General features: G+C 42.7%; 1 protein-coding gene across 5 annotated transcripts in view; it reads left to right on the forward strand.

The window, feature by feature from the left end:
• The window catches only part of LOC127571766 (AMMECR1-like protein), a 65,012-nt gene that overhangs the window by 33,099 nt on the left and 9,038 nt on the right, over positions 1-22,875 (forward strand). For all 5 annotated transcript variants that reach the window (XM_052018459.1, XM_052018457.1, XM_052018456.1 and 2 more), the window contains 3 exons: positions 8,764-9,263; positions 19,032-19,142; positions 20,357-20,471. In XM_052018459.1, the coding sequence (XP_051874419.1) occupies positions 8,794-9,263; positions 19,032-19,142; positions 20,357-20,471 (696 nt within the window). In that variant the 5' untranslated portion in view covers positions 8,764-8,793. The remainder of the gene's footprint in view (positions 1-8,763; positions 9,264-19,031; positions 19,143-20,356; positions 20,472-22,875) is intronic.

The following is a 22,875-nucleotide window of genomic DNA, read 5'->3' on the forward strand; positions in this document are numbered from 1 at the left end:
TGGATGAGATAAAATGCAAGGAAAAGTGAGTAGAGTCTGAATGGGGATGAATGTAAATGCTACAGATGTTATAAAGAAGTATTAAGTACTGAGGACTTTGGTTTCATCAGTCTTGTGAGATCATGGTATTTCTTCCTAGGACTGTTAGTCCTAATAGACACCTCCCTGGCAGAAGTGCCTGGCTGTAGTCTGAGATGGTCTCCATGGTCCCCTAGCACAAAGAGCATCCTTCCAATGGGTAGTGTTCTGCACCCCACTCTCCCTGCTCTAATCACTGCTCCGGCCTTGCTTCAAAAAGCAGCACTCTCCAGAAGGTGGAAGAGTGCTACTTGTGCTCAACACTTGAGGGCTGGCTTCCAAGGCTGCAGCTGTGTATCTATGTACTGGCAGCTGCACTTGAGCAGATACAGCATCTTGCGACATCAAGAAATTCAACAATGCTCTAAATATCTTAATAGCAGTTTTTAAAAGTAGTGTTAGCAGACCACAGTTCTGTTTTTAATGCATGTAAAATGTAGCAGTACGTACAGTATTATCTAATTCCCAAGTTGGGCCTTTAACTTCATTGTGAAGCATCACTGTTTATGTTCTGTTGTGCTCACTTAATGTTAAAGGAAAGGCCGTTCCTCTTCTGTCATCATGGACTTGTATTTAAAGGTCATGGAAGAGATCTGCCAAGTCTATGGAACATCTGTGATGTTGAAGTCCATGAAAACTTAATGCTCATTCATTGATTTAACTTACTGCATTTTTCTTATAAAGATTTAACTTGAAATGATTTGTTTTTGTATGATATTTTTCCACTTGCATGTGAGGACAGGTGTACATGTTAGCAGCCAGTACTGTTTCCAGTGCAGGCCCTGATGGTCTGAATGTTGGTGCACTCTGCAAATTGTTCCATTTGTTTAAAACTCAACAAGAAATTCTGTCCAAAGGAAGTGTTGGATTGCCTATCAAAGCTGGTATTTGCAGAGAGCTTTTTTTAAAAAAAAGTGTATCTTTAGTTGTCAGAGCAATTTTGATTTTTTTACAAATTGCCTTGGTTCCAAAATGATTAGGAGGGAGAGAGGTCCCTGAACAATGATACCGAAGCAAGTCTTATTGAAGCTGATGGGTTATTCAAAACTAATGGAAGTCTACATTAATTTTAATAATGGAGTAGGCAGTCTTGTTTTGTTTTCCTCGTGCCCACCTTCTATCTGTTGCCAAAATTTTTAATCTGTGTGCCAGTCCTCTTGTGGGAACAGCTTCCCTCTGATTACCCTTCATAATCTTGTACACCGCCACCAAATTGCCCTGAACCTCTGCTCCAAGAGTAGCAACTACAGCTTCTCCAGTCTAATCTTAGAGCTGAAATCCCTCATTCATGGAGCAATTTTGGTAAATCTTTTCTGCACCCCATTGGACCTTCTTGACTGTGGTAACCAGATGTGGACACACTATTTCAGTTGTGGCCTAAGCAGTGTTTAACGCAGGTTCAGCATGTCTGTCTTTGTACACTATGACCCTGTTTATAAACCTCAGGAGTCCCATATGCTTCACTTACCACTCTGAAAATGCCCTCCACCTTCAAAGACCCTGTGTTCCTGCACTCACTTTAGAACTATGCCATTTAATCTGTATTGTCTCTATCCTTCCTGCTGAAGTCTGCTACTTCACATTTCTCTGCATTGTTTCACCTGCATGTCTACCCATACCCTCAACCTGTTTCTCTTCTTGCCATCAGTTATCTTCTATAGCAAGCTTTGTCATCTGCAAAGCTGGAAATTTTACCTTACATACTCTCACTAATCCTAACAGTGACTGCTGGGGACCCCACAATCCACCAGCCTTCAGTGTGAATATACTGTATAACTGTTTATCACTACTCTCGGACACTTCCTCCTAACAACCCCTGAACCATGACCCCACCAAGGACCACCAGGACATTATCTCCTGCACCATCACTGACCTCATCACCTCGGGAGATCTGCCTCTTTCTTTTTCCCCCTCTTTCCCACCTCGCCCCCCCCCCCCCCCCCACCAAAGCTACCAACATGATAGTCCCACAACCTGGGACTGCCCCGCTTCTATCTCCTCCCCAAAATCTGCAAGAAGGACTGTCCCAGCAGACTGTCTCTTCATGCTCTTGCCCCACAGAGCTTATATCCTCGTACCTGGGTGTTATCCTGTCCCCCCTCGGTCCAATCCCTTCCCACCTACGTCCGTGACATATCACACACTCTCCAGCTCTTCCGTAGCTTTAAGTTCTCCAGCACACACAACCTCATCTTCACCATGAACATCCGGTCCCTATATACCTCCATTCCCCATCATGATGGCCTCACTGCCTTCTGCTTCTCTCTTGACCAGAGATAGAACCAGTCCCCTTCCACTAACACTCTCCTCCATCTGGCTGAACTTGTCCTCGCCCTAAACAACTTCATTTTTGATTCCTCTCAGTTTCTACAAACCAAAGGCGTAGCTATGGGCACTCACATGGGCCCCAGCTATGCCTGCCTCTTTGGCTACGTTGAACAGTCTCTGTTCCAAGCCTACTCCAGCCCCATTTCTCAACTTTCTGCACTATATTGATGACTGCATTGGTGTCACCTCTCGTACCTGTGCAGAACTTGACAGTTTCATAAATTTCGCCACAAGTTTTCACCCTGCTCTCCAATTCACTTGGACTGTCTCTGACGCCTTTCTCCTTCCTCGATCTTTCCATTTCCATCACATGAGATTCTTTATCCACTGACATCTTCTACAAACCCACTGACACCCACAGCTACCTCGATTTACAGTTCCTCCCACCCTGTCTCTTGGAAGGATGCGATCCCTTTTTCTCAATTTCTCTGCCTGCGCCACATCTGCTCCCATGCTGAGGCTTTCCACTCCAGAATGTCCGAGATGTCCAACTTCTTTTCTAACTGGGGCTCCCCCCCGGACTGTTGTCAAGAGAACTCGCATCATATCTCTGCCATTTCTCGCACTTCTGCCTTCACCCCCACCCCTCCCAGACCCAACAGGGATAGGGTCCCCCTTGTCCTTCATTTCATCCCACCGGCCTACGTATCCAACACATCATTCTCCACCACTTACACCATCTCCAATGGGACCCCACTACCTCCCATCTTCCCCTCCCCACCCCTTTCTGCCTTTCACAGGGACTGCGCTCTCCGTGACTCCCTAGTTCACTCCTCCCTCCTCCGCCCACCCATGCTGCTCTCACCCTGGGAACTTTCCACTGCCCCCACTATAGGTGCAACACCTGCCCCTACAGCACCACCTTCCAGGGACAGTCCTTTCAGGTGAGATAGAGATTCACCTGCACCTCCCTTAATATCATCTACTGCATTCGGTGCTTCAAGTGTGGCCTCCTCTACATTGGTGAGACCAAACGCAGACTAGGTGACCGTTTTGCAGAGCACCTGCGCTCTGTCCACAACTGCGATCTGCACCTCTCCGTTACCAGTCACTTCAACTCCTCCCACACTATCACAGATATGTCAGTTCTCAGCCTCCTCCACTGCCAGGAGAATTCCAAGTGCAAACTGGAGGAACATCACCTCATTTTCTATCTTGGAACCTTGTAGCCTAATGGCATGAACATTGAATTCTCCCACTTTAGGTAATCCCCACACCATGCTGCTGCTTTTCTTCCCTTTTCTAGCCTCTTTTTTTTCCTACCTTTTTTCCTTACTCTCCTTGCCTTTGATCCATCCCCCGGTGGATCTGCTCTCCCCACCTCCCCCGCACCTGCCTATCACTATCTCTTAACTGCATCTACCTATCACCACCTTGTGCCCACCCCACCTCCCCTCTTTCATCCACCTATCACTGCTCTGCTTTTCCCTCCTATATGTTGGGCTTCCCCTTTTCTTATCTTCAGTCCAAAAGGAGGGTCCTGACCCGAAACGTTGACCGCCTGCTTTTCTCCACGGATGCTGCCTGGCCTGCTGAGTTCCTTCAGCATCATAATGTTTATCATCTAGATTCCAGCATCTGCAGTCCTTTGTTTCTCCTGTTTATCACTACTGTTTTCCATTTTCCTTCAGTTTCCCAGCATTGTACCTTTAATTCCAGTTCTCTGTTTTCTGTTCTTAAGCCGATTTCTTACTAGTGCTGCCATGAGTCTTATTATTCCATACGGTTTAATTCTCAGCTTCAATTTAGCCAAACATGATTTCCTTTTAACAATCCATGCTACCTCTCCAATACATAAAGATGGGATACAAGCAAGGTCCTAAACAAATATTTCTCCATATTCACCAGCGAGAAGGTTATGGAAGCTGGAGAGTTAAGGGAGAGGTATGCTGATATTCTGGAGTATGTCTGTATCAGGAAAGAAGAAGTCCTAGAAATATTGGAGAACATTAGGATGGATAAATCCCCAGGATATGATGGGGTCTATCCCAGGATGCTAAGGGATGCAGGGGAGGAGATTATTGGGAGCCTGATGGAGATTTATACATCTTTGTTGGCTACTGGCGAGGTCAGCATGGTGTTGCGCAGGGGAGATTGTGTCTCTCAAATGAGTTTTTTGAGGAGGTGACTGGGAAAACTGAGGGCAGGGCAGTAGACATGGTTTACGTCGGCTTTAGTAGATTTTGACAAGGTCCTGCATGATAGGCTGGTCCAGAAAGCTGAGGCACAAGGAATCAAAGGCATGTTGGCAAATTGGATCCAAAATTGTCTGGGTGATAGGAGGTAGAGGATAGTGGTGGATGGGTATTTTTATGACTGGAAATCTATAATAAGTGGTACACTGCAGGGATTAGTACTGGGTCATTTGTAACATAAAGGATTTGGATAAAATGTAGGGAGTATGATTGGTAAGTTTTCAGATGACACAAAAATTGGTGGAATTGTAGATAGCAAGAAAGGTTGACTAAAGATACAGTGGGACACAGATCAGCTGGAAAGTTGGTGGAGCAGAGGCAGATTGAATTTAACCCAGGCGAGTGAGAGGTAATGCACTTTGGGAGGTCAAATTCCAGTAAGACAGAGAGAGTAAATGGCAGTGGGTGTTGAAATACAAAAAGACCTTTGGGTGCAAGTCCATAACTTCCTAAAAGTAGTGATACAGGTGGATAGGGTGGTGAAAAAGGCATTTGGAATACTTGCCTTCATTGGCCGAGGCATTAAGTATAAAAGTTGGGACATATTGCAGCTGTGCAAAACACTGGTTAGACAGCACTTGAAGTATTGTAAACAGTTCTGGTTACCACATTACTGCAATAGAGAGAGTGCAGAAGAGACTCATCAGGATGTTGCTTGGAATGGAGGGCTGTAGTTATAAGGAGCAGCTGGGATTATTCTCACTGGAATGTAGGAAGTTGAGGGGTGATCTTGTAGAGATTTATAAAATTGCGGGGCATAGATAGGGTAGATAAGCAGGGGTGTCCAGAACTAGAAGGCACAGGTTTAAGGTGAGAGGGGAGAAATTCAGAGGAGATTGGAGGGGTAAGTTTTTCCACATAGAGTAATGGCTGCATGGAGTGAGCTGCCAGTGGACTTGGTGGAGGCAGATACAGTTACAATGTTTGAAAGGTGTTTGCACCAGTAGTTGGGTAGGAAAGGAATAGAGGTATCAGGGCCAATGCAGGCAAATGGGATTAGTGTAGATAGGCATCACAGTTGGCATGGATGAGATAGGTTGAAAGGGCCTGTTTTTGTGTTATGTGATTCTATGATTCCATGAGGACTAATATTTAGGAAGGTTGGCCTTTAGTGCAAATTGGATTGAGCATAAAAGTAGGGAAGACTTGCTACACTTGTACACATTAAATGAGACCACACCTGGAGTACTGGTTTCAGTTTAGCTATTTTATTTAAGGAGGGATACACTTGCATTGGAAATAATTTGGAGAAGCTGACTTGGTTAATGCCTAGGTTGAAGGGATTGACTTGTGAGGAAAGGTTGAGCAAGTTCATCTTACGTGCATTGGAGCTTAGAAGAATGAGAGGTGATTTTGTTGAAGTGTACAAGATTCTGAGTGAGCTTGACAAGGTGGATGTTGAAAGGATGATTCACCAAAAGGATGAATCTAAACTGAGGGAGCATGGGTTTGGAATAAGAGGCCTTCTATTTAAGACAGATGAGGAAGAATTTCTCTTACGATGAGTTGTAATCTTCTACCCCCATAGAGCTGTGGAGGCAGAGTCTTCAAGGCCGAGAAGATTTTGTTCTATAAGGGAGTTTTTTTTTGGAACAGGAGATGAGTTGAGCCACGGCTAAGGGCAGATCAAGTAAATTGGTTTATTATAGCCACATGTCCTGAGGTATAGTGAAAAGCTTTGTTTTGCATGCCATCTATAACAGATCACTTCATCTGTTCATTGAGGTAGTACAAGGGAAAAACATGATCTTATTGAATGGCGGGCAGTCTTGAGTGTCCATGTGGCTTGTTCTGGTCTTATTTCCTGCATTCTTACATTATCTCTTAGTTCACACTGGTTTCCTTTTCAGTTTCTCTCTCGGCACAATATATTCACCCAGGTCCTCTCTGGGGTTATTTCACCTGATTTCTGTAGTACCCTTTTTCCTTTTGTTATCTTCTCTACTTCCTTTATCTTTTAGGGATCTCTGATTTTGGTCCCTTTACCTTGGGAGTAGAGTCAGGACTTTACACTCTGCTTGCCTGGGTGAGTGCAGCTTCAGCAACACTCACGAAGCTCGACACCATACAGCCCGCTTGATATGCACCCCGGCCACAACCATTCACTCACTCCACCACCGACGCACAGTAGCAGCAGTTTGTACCATCTACAGGATGCACTGCAGCAACTCGCCAAGACTCCTTAGACAGCACCTTCCAAACCCACGGCCTCTACCAGCTGAAAGGACAAGGGCAACAAAAGTAAAGAAGACTTGCCTTTATTAGTCGAGGCATTGCGTTCAAGAGTTCACCACCACCTTCTCGAAAGCAATTAGGGATGGGCAGTTAAATGTTGGCCCACTCTGAGGCCCACATTCCTTTGAATGAATAAAATAAAACCCTTGTGTCAGAGTCGTACACCATGGAAACAGGCCCTTCAGGCTGTGAGGCTGAACCAGCCATCAGCCACCTACTTGTACTAATCCTACACTAATTCCATTTTATTCTTACATTCCCAGAATTTTACCACTCACCTACACACAGCTGCCAATTAACCTACCAACCTGCACATCTTTGGGATGTGGGAGGAAACCTTCAGGAAGAGAAGGTGTAACTTCCACGACTAAACACTACCTGAGGTCAGGATTGAACCTGGCTCACTGACACCCTGAGGCAGCAGCTCTACCAGCTGAACCTATGTGCGAATTTACCTAAACTATACCTGGAATATCTGCCCTTTATCCTCAAGAGGCCCTTTCCCATCCCATTGAAATCAGCCCTCTTCCAATTTAGTTCCACTGAATTTCCCCTTGCCCCTCTCCATTATGGTCTAAACCCTTTGCCCAATGATCACTACTCCCCACATGTCCTCCCAGTATCAGGTGGTGCACATCACCCAGCTCATTCTCCAGAAGTAGATCCAACAATGTCTCCTTCCTCATTGGGCAGAAACACTAGGACATTCTCTAGAAGGCATTTCAGGAAGTACTCCTTTCCTTGAGCTACTAGTCTAATGTTGTTCCAATCAAGATTTGGATGTATTGAAACACTGGATATCATTGTACATTTCTGTAGTTTCCCTGCAGATTTGCTTCTCCTTCTTGGATTAATTGGTGACACCTTCTCAATTCTAGACTTGGATTCTATACCTTATTTATCAGGGGTGCCTCTCTCTGTGGCACAATAATATCTTCCTTCATTAGAACTACCTTACCTGTTCTTGCCTATCTTTTCTGAACACCCTGTATCCTGGAACATTTAGTACCTAGTCCTGCCTTTTTTTTTTGTTGAACCTTTTCTCATATATTGCACTAACTTCATAATACCACATGTCAATTTGTATTTGAAGCTGACTAACCTTCACCATACAAAGTGTCTTTATGAATACACTCTAAATGCATTTATATATTGCTCCTCTTCATCTGCTTCCACCTAATGATGTGCCACTTCCTTCCTTTCTGCATTTTATTGCTTTCCTGCTGCATAGTAAGTGAAGATTCTAGATTGAGTGCAGAAATATTGCCTGGAATGGTTTCGGGGTGAAGGATTTCAGTTAGGCTGGAGAAGTTGGGGTTGTTCAAAGTCAGCTGGGAAGAAGTTTCTTTATAGAACTATGCAACATCATAATGGGTTTGGGTAGAATAAATAGAGAAAGGTTGTTCCATCAAAGATCAGGGGACATAGATTCAAACTGATAGAGAGGGTGCATGAAACTCTTAAGCAGAGTGTGGTTATGATATGGAATTCGTGATGCTAAGGGTGATATAAACAATCAGTAGAGGCTTGCAAAAGGAAATTGATAGGTGCTGGAGGAAAACTGACTGGATTGCTCAACAAGGGGCTGTTGTAGACTCAATGGGACAACTGTCTCAACAGAAATAACTCTATGATAGATTATAGGTTTCTCCTTGTGTTGTAAAGCTCACTAGTTTAGGTACTGAACCCAAGTTTGGAAGTAGAAAGTGTAAGTCTGCAGTCTTGAGTAATATGCCCCTATTCAGTTGCTGCCTTATCATGTGTTTATACTTGTGGTGGGATTGAACTGTTGTAGTTTTGTTGCATGTTATGTGACCACTTCTTGCTGAAGGCACTACATTGGTGGTAGGCTGTGTGCACTTTGTTCCACACTTGCAGTTGGTGTCTCATTTCTGTATCTCTAATTGTTGGGCATTCTCTTGCTCAGGGTGCCGTGTTGACACCGGTGCAGAGGAGGATGGGGAAGAGGCGGTGCCTTCAAGCAGAGCCGACCCTCGAGCAGAAGATAGCAGCGGGTTGCTGTGGAGTAAAGAAGCCCAAGCTATCTGGCAGCAATGTGCACAACCAGCTGAATCACTCTGGCACCGGCCTAGGCTGTGGCTCGGTGCCTAGCCTGCAGTCTGGAACAGCCCTGGGGAACCACCACAACTACAGCCAGAACCACAACTACAGCCAGAACCATTGCGAGAGGAATAACCGGGAGAGCAATGGGAACCTGAACTCCTTGAACTCCACACTCAGCTCCGTGACTGGGCTGACTGCAGTGGGAAGTCGTCCAAACGGGACTGGGCACAGTGGGACCAGTGGACTGAATGTGAGGAACTTGGTGGTGACCGCAGAGATGTGCTGCTACTGCTTTGATGTGTTGTACTGTCATCTGTATGGATTCCCACTGCCCCGATCACCCAGGTTCACCAATGACCCATAGTGAGTACTGCAGTATAAGGATAGACTGTAAAGAGAAGCAAGCACTTCCCCATTGAATGCTTCTCATTTTGGGACGTCAGTGAAGAGTGAGGTTAAGTCCCCTCCTGTTTAAAAGAAAATCATTGTGCACCTTGTTTTCCTTTCAGCTCTGGTACCTGGCTCCAATTTATACTGAAGGATTTTTCTCTCTGGATAATTAAACAGTGCAGTGAGTTAAGAAAAGCCTATACTCCTCCAATACACCCATGGGCTATGCTCTTCCACACAGGGAATGCTGTTCTCAGTCGCAATGTTATGTGGGTGAACACAGTATGTTAGTAATACTGCTTGTCCTATACCCACGTCTATCCATTTGAGTAGCAACATTTATATTGTTAGTGACCTGAGAGCAAAATTCTTTAGTCTTTTTTTTCTTTCAAGGGATGTTTGATTGTGATCTCTGGATCCAGCACACCCACTGTGCCTGAGACATCTGGCTGCAGTTTGCCTGTCGTTGCTCAAGTCATTTGGACAGAGTTCAGTGACTAGCACTGGGTACAGATCAGGAACTGACACAGCAGCTGCTTTGAAGCTATGTACTGGCCATTGCCAAGGCTTTTCAGGTGCAATGTATCATCTTGACACCATGAAGGATCTCATTTATGTGCAGTTGGGAGTAAGAGTCTGCAAAGTCTTTTCTGGTTAGTGACCTTGAACAGCTTTCTCTTTTCCTCCCAGCAGGTGACGGAATAACTAAAGTGGTGGGGGCACAGATTGTTTCCTCTGTACCTTTACAGTTAGGGAATGGGAAGAACATTTGGCTTCAAACGAAAGAGTTGCAACTCTTTGAGATGACTTCAATTAGACTGTGGACTGACCAAACGAGAGACTACCCTTTTTGCTTGTTGCTGATATTGAGATAAGTTTGTCATTGACTCTTAATAGTTTGACTTGGCCAACTGTAAAATGCTGTTTGACAAGACAAAGGGTCATGCAAAATATACTCATGGAGAGTGTATTAATATGATTTGTGTGAGAGGTGAAGATCACCACTACCATAGGTCTGGTGCTTTCATGGTACAAAGAAAACAAATAAAATGTTGGATTGCCTAGTGAAAAGTATAATTTATTATTAGAACAGAGTACATGGTCTTGATGTATTTTGTCTCACTTTGGAAACTCAGGTTAAACATGGAACTATAGAATTAAGGACCAGAATTTAGAGAGCTGTTGGGAGTTGTTTCTTGAAGTACCATGGGGAGAATTCATTTGATAAGTTGTGGTTATTTTGCTCAGTAACAACCTGGAATGTAGATTGAAGATAATGAGAACAAGAATAGATGGGCAATCCAGGGCTAATTTCTTCCCAAAAATTAGCCAGTGTGTTGTGCAAACCCACTGCATGGAATTGAGTAGGAAAGAAGGGACAGGAAAAGCAGATGGATGGGCTCTTGACATCTGGAAAAAATCACATTCATTTAAATTTATAGGGGAGAATAGGCAGAGTAGTCTAGAACTATCATTTACGTAGTGCTTTATACGAGCTCAGTCCATCCCAAAGTACGTCATTACCACTTTTGATGCACAGTATGCTTGCTTTGATAAGGTCCCACAGATAGTGAATTAGATAAGTAATCAATGGGTCAAGTAGCGCTTGGAATCTTTTGCATCCAACTAAGTGAGCTGGTTTAGTATCTTGTCTGAGATTCAAAGGAATGCAATTAGCAATTTAAGATTGTATCACTCCAATCTAATCTAATAGAGTTTAACTCCACAACCTTTTGACTCGAAGAGTGCTACCACTGAGTCTTGTTAATTCTTTGAACAAATGATACTTGGCCTGAAGCGCATTCTGTTATTCTTTGTAACTTAGGATTGATTGAGGTGATGAGATGAAAGTTTAGATTCCTGATATTGTGTGTCCGAGTTTAGGTACACTTGGGAAATCTGGAGCAAATCTTCCAGAGGAAAGTTAACAGCAAAGTATGCCTGCTTTAATTATACTTAAAACATCAATGTCTCATTGTTTTATTAAGAAGTTTCCCACATAGCATCTGGCCACCTCATTAAACTCAGCAGAAAATCTAGGTTGACTCCAGGCTGTGGGTATTCCATTTTTGAAGCTATGTCAGAACTTGATAAACTTTTTAAGTTATAACAAGATGGGTGCAGGAAAGAAAAATTGGAATGGTTCAGTCTTGCCACTAAACAAAATAGATTTAGAAATATTCAGTTGAAAACCTGTTTTGTTTATACTAATTAGACTGAGGTTAGGGACTTTTCTAGCAGCATAAAACTCAAAGGTGTGTGTGAGGCAGTTCCAGTCACAGTCATCTCCTTGCTGCCTACTCCAGACACTGCTCAGGAGAATTTTACTTTTTACGCCATCAGTATCTAAAAGTGGAAGGTAATAAAATGTGGCTCACTTTACAATAAACAAAAGCTCTGTGCAGTAATTAGCCAGGTTGTATCCATAGGTGTCCTGATGAAAGGTCTCGATCCAAAACATCGACTGTTTATTTCTCTCCATAGGTGCTGCCTGACCTGCTGAGTTCCTCCAGCATTTTGTGCGTGTTGCTCCAGATTCTAGCACCTGCAGAATCTCTTGTCTCCAGAGGTGACATGGTCAGGTTCTTTAGGAAAAATAAGGAATTTTGTTACCCTGTAGAAATTAGCTCTTGGTTTCACATAATGCACTCGGATGGTGATTGGGAGAGTAACGCAAGTTTTGTTTCCTGTGGTGGTAAAATTGGGATTTAAAAAAAAGTAAATTGAGGCTAAAGATTGTCCTGACTGAACATTCCAGAGTTACAATAGGTAAGTTACATGGTTGCATGTGGGTCAGTATGTGTGGGAAGTGAAGGGTTGACACTTTTCAAGGGGGGCGGTGGGAATATATTTTTCTATAATCTCCTTTTCTCCCCGAGATACCTTTTTCATAACACCAATGACTGCTGGCTGCCTCTTAGCATGTAACCTGTTTTCTTTGACTTTCTCTAATGAAAGTTCATTGACGTGAAAATGTATCTCTTTCTCCCCCGGAGATACTGCTTGGCTTCTGGATGTTTTCATCCTTCTCTATTTTCATTTCAAATTTCCAGCGTTCATCATTTTAGGCTTGTGTTGTAGTTATAGGGTTATACATAATGGAAACAGGCCCTTCAGCCCCACTCGTCTATGTTGACCAAGTTGTCTACTTGAGCTAGTCCCATTTTCCTGGGTTTTGCCCATATCCCTCTAAACCTTTCCTATCCATGTACCTGTCCAAGTGTCCTTTCAACACTGTAATTGTACCTGCCGCTACAGCTTCCTTTGGCAGCTCATTCCATGTACCACCACCATCTGTGTGGGGGAGAAAGTTACCCCTCAGATCCCTTTTAAATCTTTCTCCTCTCACCTTAAACCTATCCCCTCTAGAATCCCCTCCAGTAACTTTCTCACCACTGATATTGGGCTCACCAGCCTGTAGTTCCCTGACTTGTCCTTGCAGCCTTTCTTGAATAAAGGCACAACACTAGCTACCCTCCAGTCTTCTAGTACCTCACCCATGGCTAAGGAAGGTACAAGTATCTCTGCCATGGCCCCTGCAGTTTCTTCTCGAACTTCCCACAATGTCCTTGAATACACTTGGTCAGGCCCTGGGTATTTGTCCACCTTAATATGCTTTAAGACTGCCAGCACCTCTGCTTTTGTAATGTGGATATGTTCCAATGCATCATTATTCATATCCCTTAATTCATTAGCTTGCATGACCTTCTCCACAGTAAATACAAGTGAGAACTGTTCATTAAGGTATCACCCATCCCTTGTGGCTCCACACACAGATGACCATGTTGATCGTTATGGGACCTATTCTCTTCTGGATATCCTTTCTCTCTTAGAGAAACTTGGAGAATCTCTTGGGATTCTCCTTTACCTTATCTGCCAGACCTATCTAGGTCATTGATTTAATCTGGTTTATTTAAACACACAGGTTTTAAGACGTACTAAAGAAGGCTATTTTAAAGTATACAATGCGCTGGGATCTGGCATATATCTTTTTCAACGGACCATTACCCCAGAAATGTTTTCATGTCTGACAAATGCTACAGCACCAAGTTTCTGTCATTGGAGTTAGATGTCACTTTGTAAAGATTTTAATTGGAGCAAGTCCACTGATTTCTAGTTTTACAAGCTTTGGGTCTGCATTAGATATTTCTTTGTGTCCAATGCTACCAGTATCTCTCACAAGTGACACTAGCATTTTAGGTATCTGAACAGCATCATTAAAATAGTGTAGTGCTGTTGTACAATAATGAAAGAGAAAGATGGCATCCCCCATCACCCTAGGATGTCTCAGATTACTTTAGGCTAATAAAGTCACTGTAGCCACTGTAGCACAGCAACTAACTTGCAAGGTACCTCAAACAACAGCACAATAACTGCCAGTTTATCTGTCTGGGTGATTTTATTAGAGGGATGGAATATGGTCGGGGCATTGAACTCCCCTGCACTTCAAATTCATGCTATGAGATTTGTTGTGGTCCTTTAAGAGAACAGGATGTCTCATCCATAATATGGCATCTCCAACTGTGTAGCAGTCGATGTCAGCACATATTTGTAGGATGTGAACCCATAAATTTCTGAATTGGAGGTGAGAGTAAAACCACTAATCCCTGGCTGACTGTCTCATTTGTGTTCTGAAATGGTTATCCTGCCTCTTCATACCTGCTCGTATTCACTTCTGGGATCTTCTTGAAGATGGTATGGAAGAGACTATATGGAAGTCAGGGCTGGTATGAATCATTAGTCTACTTCAGAGAGTGTGATCATGTAATGTAGAGGTTATGCTGATGGGCTAATTATCCAGAGACCTTGAGTAATAATCCTTCCCCCTCTTCTGGAAAACAGTTTGAGAATTTGGTTTTGGAATTATGGAATGAAAAGCCTGTTGTGGGTAATGTGACTACAACGATTTTAGGTTGTAAGATTCCAACGTACTGACTAATGACTTGGGGAAGAACTGTGCTGTTCTTACTTGGTTTGGCCCTATAGCAATGTGGTTGACCATCAGCAACTCTCTGGTGAAAATCATTCAGTTGCATCAAATATGGGCAACTTAAGATGTGCAATAAATGCTGACAAGGATTCATGCCATGGGATCCTTTGTGTTCGTCAGGGAAGAATGTCTATAAGAATTCATTAAAATTAAATGAAACACAGAGTAACAGTCAAACCAAATTTATTTTCATTCATTCCCTTATTTTTCAGAAAATCTGAGCCAGCTACACCAGTGATGGTGCTCTTGCTGAACTAGATCACTGACTCTTGCCTCTGGGCCAAAGATCATGTCTTGCAATGTTTTTGTTACACGTCTTAACTGTTCACTTGTTGACTTATTTTCTTTCCCCTTGTGCAGCAAAGAAACCAATTTCTTACCAGCCTGTTAATTAAACCAACTTCTTTTACTACATGGTACTGTGTAGTAAAAGAAGTTGGTTTAATTAACAGGCTGGTGAGTTAAATTGTCCTCTGTACGATAGATGCTGGTGATCTGAGTCCAAGTTGCATTTTTCTCAACATCTCTGGCCATCCTGTGATCAGAAATAATAGATCTTGCAGATATGGGATACCTGGAATATGAGCAAGAGCATTCTTGAGCCTGCTTCTCCCACTAAGGCCATAGTTTTGCCCCATCTTCCTCAATTCTCTTGTTATCCTGAAACCTATTGATAGTTTTGAATATATTCGAAGACTGAGCACCCTATGCCTTCTGCGGCAGAGAATTTAAAAGATTCGTAGTGAAAAAAATGTTTTCTCTTCCAAGTCCTAAATGGCTTCCTCCTTATCCCGATCCCCATACTTAATGCACTGTCAGGGATACAGCCTGTTGCCATCTACGCTGTCGTGCCTGTAAGAGTTTGTACATTTCCATGAGATAATCTCAGATTCTTCTAAAATTCAGGGAATATAGGCTCATTCTATAGAATCTCTCCTCACAGAACAACTCTTATCCAATAAAATGTGTAAGGATTTATCAACTCCTCCTATGTGGCAAATCAACAAAAAACTGCAGATGCTGGAAAACTGAAATAAAAATAGAAAATGTTGGAAACACTCAGCAGGTCAGGCAGCGTCTGTGGGGAGAGAAACAGTTAATGTTTCAGATCAAAGTATCTCCATCAGAACCTCCTATACTTCTGAGAACATGCAAACCAATTGTCATTAGAAGCAGACACTGTGCAACAGTGGCTTGTATGAAACATTTGAAACCAGAATCCTTATTGCAGCTAAAATCATTGAAGGTCTTTTATTATTTTTAAATCACATTAGTAGTATTGTATTAGACTGATGCAAATCCAATAATATCCAGCCCTGGTAATGCTTTGTGTTCCTGCTTGTCTCCCTCCAGCAGCTGTCTCCTATCTTCATGCTTCCCTCTCCCCACCTTGCTCCATTGTTTTTTTTCCCCTTTTTTCCTGTCTTTGTCTGCCTCCATCTATCATTCTTCTGCCACTGTCTCCCAACTCCACCCCCTTCACCTTCCCTACCTGACACTATCTGCCTGTCATCTTGCACCCTTCCTCAGTCCACAAATAGCCTCGGAATCCTTTCTTTCTCTTCTCTTTATACCAGCCATCTCGCCTTTGCACTCTGTCCTTATGCAGGGTTTTGGCCCAAAACATTGACAACTCCTTCCTCCCCTCACCACCCCCCCCCCCCCCCCCCCACCCCACAGATGCTGTTCGACCCACTGAGTTCTTCCGGCAGATTGATTGTTTGCTCCAGAATCCAGCATCTGCAGTCTCTTGTGTCTTCACAATATTATATCCAAAATTGCCCAACATTTGGATTGCTTACACAACCATAATATTTTAAATATTAAATGAATACTTAGAAGGTGGTGTTACAACTGTTTCAGGAATTTGGGAGGCATAACTCTAGATTATCTGGCCCAAGTAGTTAATTCCAGAAACCTCTGATCTAATTCTAGAACATCTGATTTCAGTTGATCTAATTCTGAAGAATTCAAACAATCACCTTAATTTTAGAATTTCTGGATAATTTATTCTAAAATCAATGCAATAGACAATTGTATAATTTTTTAATAACTATTTTTAATTCAAGGCGATCTGCTCAAATGACTAATTCCAAGAGTAATTGTGCATTTGGCTGAATTGTAGAATTCCTTTATTATGGAGTTAATTTTGATTATACTTGCATAATGAGTCCAATTCTAGAGCATCAGAATCAGATTTATTATCACTGACGTATGATGTGAAGTTCATTGTTTTGCAGCAGCAGTACAGTGCAAAGACACAAAATCTATAAATTACAAAAATAAATAGTATATTTGCACAGTGGACCCGAATCTAGAGTAAGCCTGCATTCGTTGGATACATTAGTGATGATCTATAAAACCTAGGGAAATTTGGGTAACAAATATAACACTGCCATGTGGGGGAAAAATTGCATAAACCCCATCAGTTATTTGCAAAATGGTGGAATGCATCATTAAGGACATGGTACAAAGTGCTTAGGAAATCATAATGTGCTCAGACATCGTAGGAATGATTTTATGAAGGGAAAATGGTGTCTGACAAATCCAGTGGAGTTTTTTTTAACTAGGATGTAACTAGAAGGTAGGTAAATGGAAACTAATGGATGTAACATCTGGGCTTTTGATAAAGAATCTCTCAGCAACTTTAGACACAATAAGGACTTGGGTTGTGAGAGAGTAACATGTAGAAGGATACAGGATTGGTTAAAGTACAGAAGACAGTAGAAATCAATAGGTTGCTTTCGGGTAGGCAGACTACAATTAGAGAAGTGCCACCAGCTTAGCTCTGGTCTCTCAGCTCTTCACTGTGACAAAGGTGCCAAGACTTTGCTAAGGGATATAACATATATCCATGTATAAAGAAGATGTGTAATGTGGGAAATGTGATATTTACTTCAGTAAGAAGAATAGAGAAACAACACTTTTAAAACAAACATTAATATCCTTGGTGTGCTGGTTTGTGATGTACAGAGTTGGATTTACAACAAGTAATTAGGACAGCAAACATGTTGGTCCTTATAATAAGGGGCACTGGGATTTGGTGCTCATTTGTGTGTGCAATTGTGATGTCTGCACCTGAAGAAGGGTACACTTGGAGTTGGTGTCATGTTGGTTCACAGATTGCTTCCTGTGCTGAGAGGCATTGAGGAAGATGGCCTACACTCACTGGAGCTCAGAACGAGAGGTGATCTCAGTGAGACATGCAAGACTGTGTAAGGGATTGTCACAGTAAATGCCAAGAGGTTGTTTCCTCGAGCTGTGGAGTCCAGAACTAGGTCAAGAAATTCAGGCGGGGGTCACATAAGTAGGACCGGGAAATTTCTAACCTTAACTGTTGTAAATCTTTGAAATTCCCTACCACAGTGTATTGAGTATATTCTAGGCTGAGATGCATGTACTTTTGGACTCTAGGAAATCATTGGGAAAGTAGATTTGAGGTATAGGCTCAGTATGATCTTATTGAACAGCAGAGCAGGCACAAGGAGTGGCATGAATTTAGCTGCTTCTGTTTTTTTATGCTCAAGTTTAGCAAAACTCATTCAGGATTATCTAATTGGTGTGACTAATCCTAGAATATCTGAACAATGTGCCTAATTTCTGCATAAAACTAATCCTCTATTATTAAATAATGCTGCAAAGCTGCAGATGTAACAGTCTGCCCCATGGTTTTGATGCGAGTTTAATCCCAGGATGTGTATAATTAGTCTCCAAAGAGGTAAATTTCTGAATGTTGAAAGAATGGTGAATGGTGCTAACTGTTATCCCCAAGATATTAAAAACAATGTTATCCAAATCCTGATGAAAAATATGTTGCAAAATAACTGGGCCACAGGGCAGATTCTGGGATATTTGCGGCAATAAACTCAGTTCCATGATATCTGGGGATTGGGGCCAGTCCAGCATATCCAGGAAATGGGATTCATGACAGAACATTCGGAATGTTTGCCAGTTTATCTGATGTATGGAGGTAATTCCAGGACACGAGTATATCCCGACTGCCTCACCTGTAGGCTATTTGAAAAGACTCATTTTATTCTGAGTAGACTTCTAGACTTTTGGCAGAAAGCATTAGAAACCCACATATGTTAAAGTTGTCAAACCATTTCTAGTTTTGTACATAATCCTAGAATGTCTTAAGTTGTATGATTTTTATGAACGGTATTACCAAGATGTCTGTAGTACCAAATTATCTGTAGTACTGGAGTATAATCATGTATATTTCTATGAGCTACTGGAACACTGATATTAACAAAATGTAGATGCTCCCACATTGCCTATTGTAATATCTTAGCTGCAAGGTTTAATGAAAAATATTGAGTTCCCAGACTCTTTACAGGTTCCCGCTGCTCAATCCACTAAGTTCTTCCAGCACTTTGTGTGATGTATGGAAGTAATTCCAAGACACGAGTATACCCTGACTGCCTGACATGGAGGTTATTTGAAAAATGCTGAGTACATTAGACCAGACCTAAACTTTTAGGTATATTCTAGTTATTAATGTTCAGGGATAATCCCCTGTGTAATCAGGACAAAGGGTTGTGTCCAGAACACCAATAGAACTTAAGGCAGGATTTCTCAGGTGCAAAATCTATGGCAAAAATAAGCAAGGGATCACAGTTACCATCTGATTTCAAGGCACGGGGCTACCTGCCTGCATATTAGATGGATTGATACAGCAATCAGTGTCAGCAATGTGTCCATAAAACCTGATTCTATTATGTAGGAATGAATGGCTTTGTGTTTTCTAGCCCGTTGTTTGTAACATGGAAGATGGGCCGGGATAAACGTCTGCGAGGCTGCATTGGAACCTTCTCTGCCATGAACCTTCATTCAGGACTCAGGGAATACACACTTACCAGGTAAGGACTTTCAGACCCTCAGAGTAGTGAGAATGAATCTAAGATGAGGGCACAGAGACATTGTCACTCCTGTGCGAAAATGTACTCCCACATCTCTGTTTTGTGTCAGCAAAACTTGTGTGGAGTACAAACTTCAGTACAGACTCTCTCCTAATCCACCTAGTTCTTCCTACACTCATCCCAGCCCCCATCACCTATCCCCCAGCCTCCCACTGGTTCCCCCACTGTTCCCATCTGCCCTCCCCTCCCCCCTACCTCCTCACTTGATTCCATGCTCCACCTTCCTCTCCTGTCAGACTCTATCACCTTCAGCTCTTTGTTGCCTCCACCTATCACCTCCCAGCTTCTGTTGCTATTCCCACTCTCCCCTCCTCCATCTGCCTATCTCCCCTCTTCACCTGAATCCACCTATCACCTGCTGGTTCTTGCTCCACACCCTTTCCTCCACCTCTATACTGGCTACCTCCCCTCTATCTTTCAGTCCAGATGAAAGGTCTTGACCTGAAGCTTTGACTGTCCATTTCCCTCCATGGATGCTACCTGACTTGCTGAGTTCCTCCAGCATCGTATTTTTTTGCTCCAGTACAGACTAGTTGGGCTGAATGGCCTAATTTCGGTGTTAATATAAAATAGTCCTTTAACTGTGTATACTGGTTTAATTTCATGCACATGGTGATGTTGGACGACAGTAATGGAAACTCCATCAATGCTGTAAACCACATTTTATGACATGTAACTTTTGGGAGGACTATACACACAGCATGAGGTGTACACAGCACAACATATGAGCTGGCACTGATTTAGACCGTTCTGACCCGAGGAGGGGACAAGAGACTGTGACTCTTACTGCTCCTGGCTCTGGGGAGAGCAGTGTAACCTGGTTAGCTCCTGACTGAAAGGAATATACTCTGGCTGTAAACATCCACTCCTTTTGGGAAATGGATATGTAATGTTCAAGGATTTTGTTTTTTTTTACTGGTAGGCAAGAAAGAGCAGTGGAGACTATACAAGGCTAGATTTTCATTGTTCAGAATAAGAACTGTAATTAAAAAAGGAACAATTGAATTCCTAACATTCATTGATCTTTTAATGTTACTAATGACCTACACTCCACATTACCACAACCACCCAGATTCTGAGCTTCTCCCTGGAGCACAGTGGGATGTAATCCATCAACATTCTGAATCTTCATCAGTATCTTTCTCTTCTCACAGTGCCCTTAAGGACAGTCGCTTCCCCCCGCTGACTCGTGAGGAACTTCCCAAACTCTTCTGCTCTGTTTCGCTGCTCACTAACTTTGAGGATGCCACCGATTACCTGGACTGGGAGGTAATGAAATTCCAGTTCAAACTTCTTATCACCGCAGGAAGCTGAGACAGGGGCAGTCCTTCTGAAATTGAATAGAAAGTGATTCTGATGATACAATTTTCTCCTGTGTTCTCCATTCCCCTTTGAAGGTGCTGATTTATTCTAGAATAAGGATCCTGGAGTGTGGGTAGCTTTCTTTAGAAAAGCAAATCTGCCTTCCTTGCGTCTAGATTTGGACAGTGAGTATTGGCAATTGGAGGTTGGGTGTTGCTATGCAAAACTGCAGCTGGTCCTTGCCTGGTATCTGCCCGTGTACGCTCTCTAGACGAAACCATTATAAAATGTTTCATTATGGTGCATGGAAACCCATCACTGTTATTACAAACTAACCACTTGGAAATCTGCACCCAGCTAATAGGATTTCTATTTACCCATTATGAAGTGCATCTATAGTGCTGATAGGGACACACCTTGTATATACCTTTCCAGAATTCTGAGTACTGAGTGGGTACAGGAGCCTGAAGACCCATACGTCAAGGTTCAACAACAGCTTCTTCCCCATTGCCATCAGGTTCTTGAACCGACCTGAAAAACCTTAACACTACCTTGGTCTATTTTTTTCTCTCTCTCAATCTTGCACCAGTGTTATGTTAATTTTGTTGTAAGGTATGTATAATTTGTTAATTTAAGTTTCTGTTAACTTATTTTTGTCCTAGTCTTATGTACTGTGTTGGTGCAGTATAAAGCTAACTTCCATGGCATTTACACCCTGTGTATGTATGCCTATGTCAACAATAAACTTGAGTTATACGAGCCCTAAAGAATGTGCAGGTTGCATTTCACCACCTGTGTCAGCCTGGACCCGTTAGCTGGGATTCTTGCCCTGGTTTTGCATTGCATTCCAAGAATTGAGCGTGCAATCCAGTACAGTGCCAGGTAATGCTACATGCTGGATTTTGGATGAGAGGTTAAGTTGATGTTCAGTCTCAGCTGTATGTGAAAGATCCCATTCCTGTGTTGAGAAAAGAGTACTTGAGTTTTGCCTTTCTGTGCAATATCTATCAGTCATCATTCATTGGCAGTTGTTCAGTGAAGGACAGATTTGTTCTGTCTGGCTTATTTGTGATTTCACATCCTTGGTAACGTGTTTGGTTCTTACCTGCTCTCTGAAATTACAATAGTTACTTAAAACTGCTATGAAAAATACAGTGAAAACAGATCTTTCAAGAGTCAGCTTAACATTGATGTATTCAGAGTTGTATATTTTAGCTGATGTCCCAGACTCTGCAAAAAAAAACTGCAGAGAGTTGTGGACACAGCTCAGCATATCACTGAAATCAACCTCCCCTCCACGGTCTCTGTCTGCACTTCTCACTGCCTCAGTAAAACAGCCAGCATAATCAAAGACCCCACCGCTCCCCCTCCCCCCTTCCCCCCCCCCCCCCCCCCCCCCCCCCCCCACACCATCAGGCAGAAGATACAAAAGCCTGAAAGTATGTACCACCAGGCTAAAGGACAGCTTCTATCCTGTTGTTATAGGACTACTGACTTCGCATACCTTGTCATGATCTTTGTACCTTATTGTCTACCTGCACTGCACTTTCTCTGTAACTGTAATACTTGCTCTGCATTCTGTTATTGTTTTCCTGTACACTACCTTGATGTACTTGTGTTTTAAAATCTGTCTGGATGGCATGCCAAATAGTTTTTCACTGCATCTTGGTACTTGTGACAATGATAAACCAATTCCAATCTCCCCACTTACCCTTTTTGCAAGGGCATAGTTCCCATCCCAATTCTGGTATAAACTGTCCCACCACTATATGTTTTTTCAGGATTTTGAATCTGCTTTGTGATGAACCCTTGGGGAAAACAACATGCAGGGTAACACAGGCACAAAATGTATTCTGGGTGGGACCTCGATGTCTTATTGTCAAGAGTGGCATGGTAGCAGCACTGCTGACAAAGCTAATAGAGTCTTGGGGCACATAGCTACTAGATTTGGTGTGGTGCGGATGGTGAGAGGACTTAAAGGAAAAAGATTTGCTAGCTGTTGTCCTCAAATCATTTGCTGAGAGGCCTCTGTCCATGGAGGAAGTGAGTGCCTCCCTGTCCCATGTTCACACAGAGGGCATTCAGTTCTCCTGTGTCGGATGTTACCATCGTGGTAAATGGAATGGATTCCTAATAGATCCAGCAATTCACAACTGGCATTCATTGTACAGTGAGGCATTAGCCACAGCATTGTGGTCTATCACTATCTGTAACTTCTTAGCACAGCATATCTGTTGCTATCTTTACTATTGTGCTAGCAACCAATTTTGGTACAATAAGGTATGTAGAAAGCCATTCTGAGATCAACAGCTCTTTCTTGAGATGTGAAAACCTCAGAGCTCTAGCACAGGACTATGTGCAGACCAAGCAA

This window comes from Pristis pectinata, chromosome 6, assembly GCF_009764475.1.
Source record: "Pristis pectinata isolate sPriPec2 chromosome 6, sPriPec2.1.pri, whole genome shotgun sequence".
NCBI lineage: Eukaryota > Metazoa > Chordata > Chondrichthyes > Rhinopristiformes > Pristidae > Pristis > Pristis pectinata.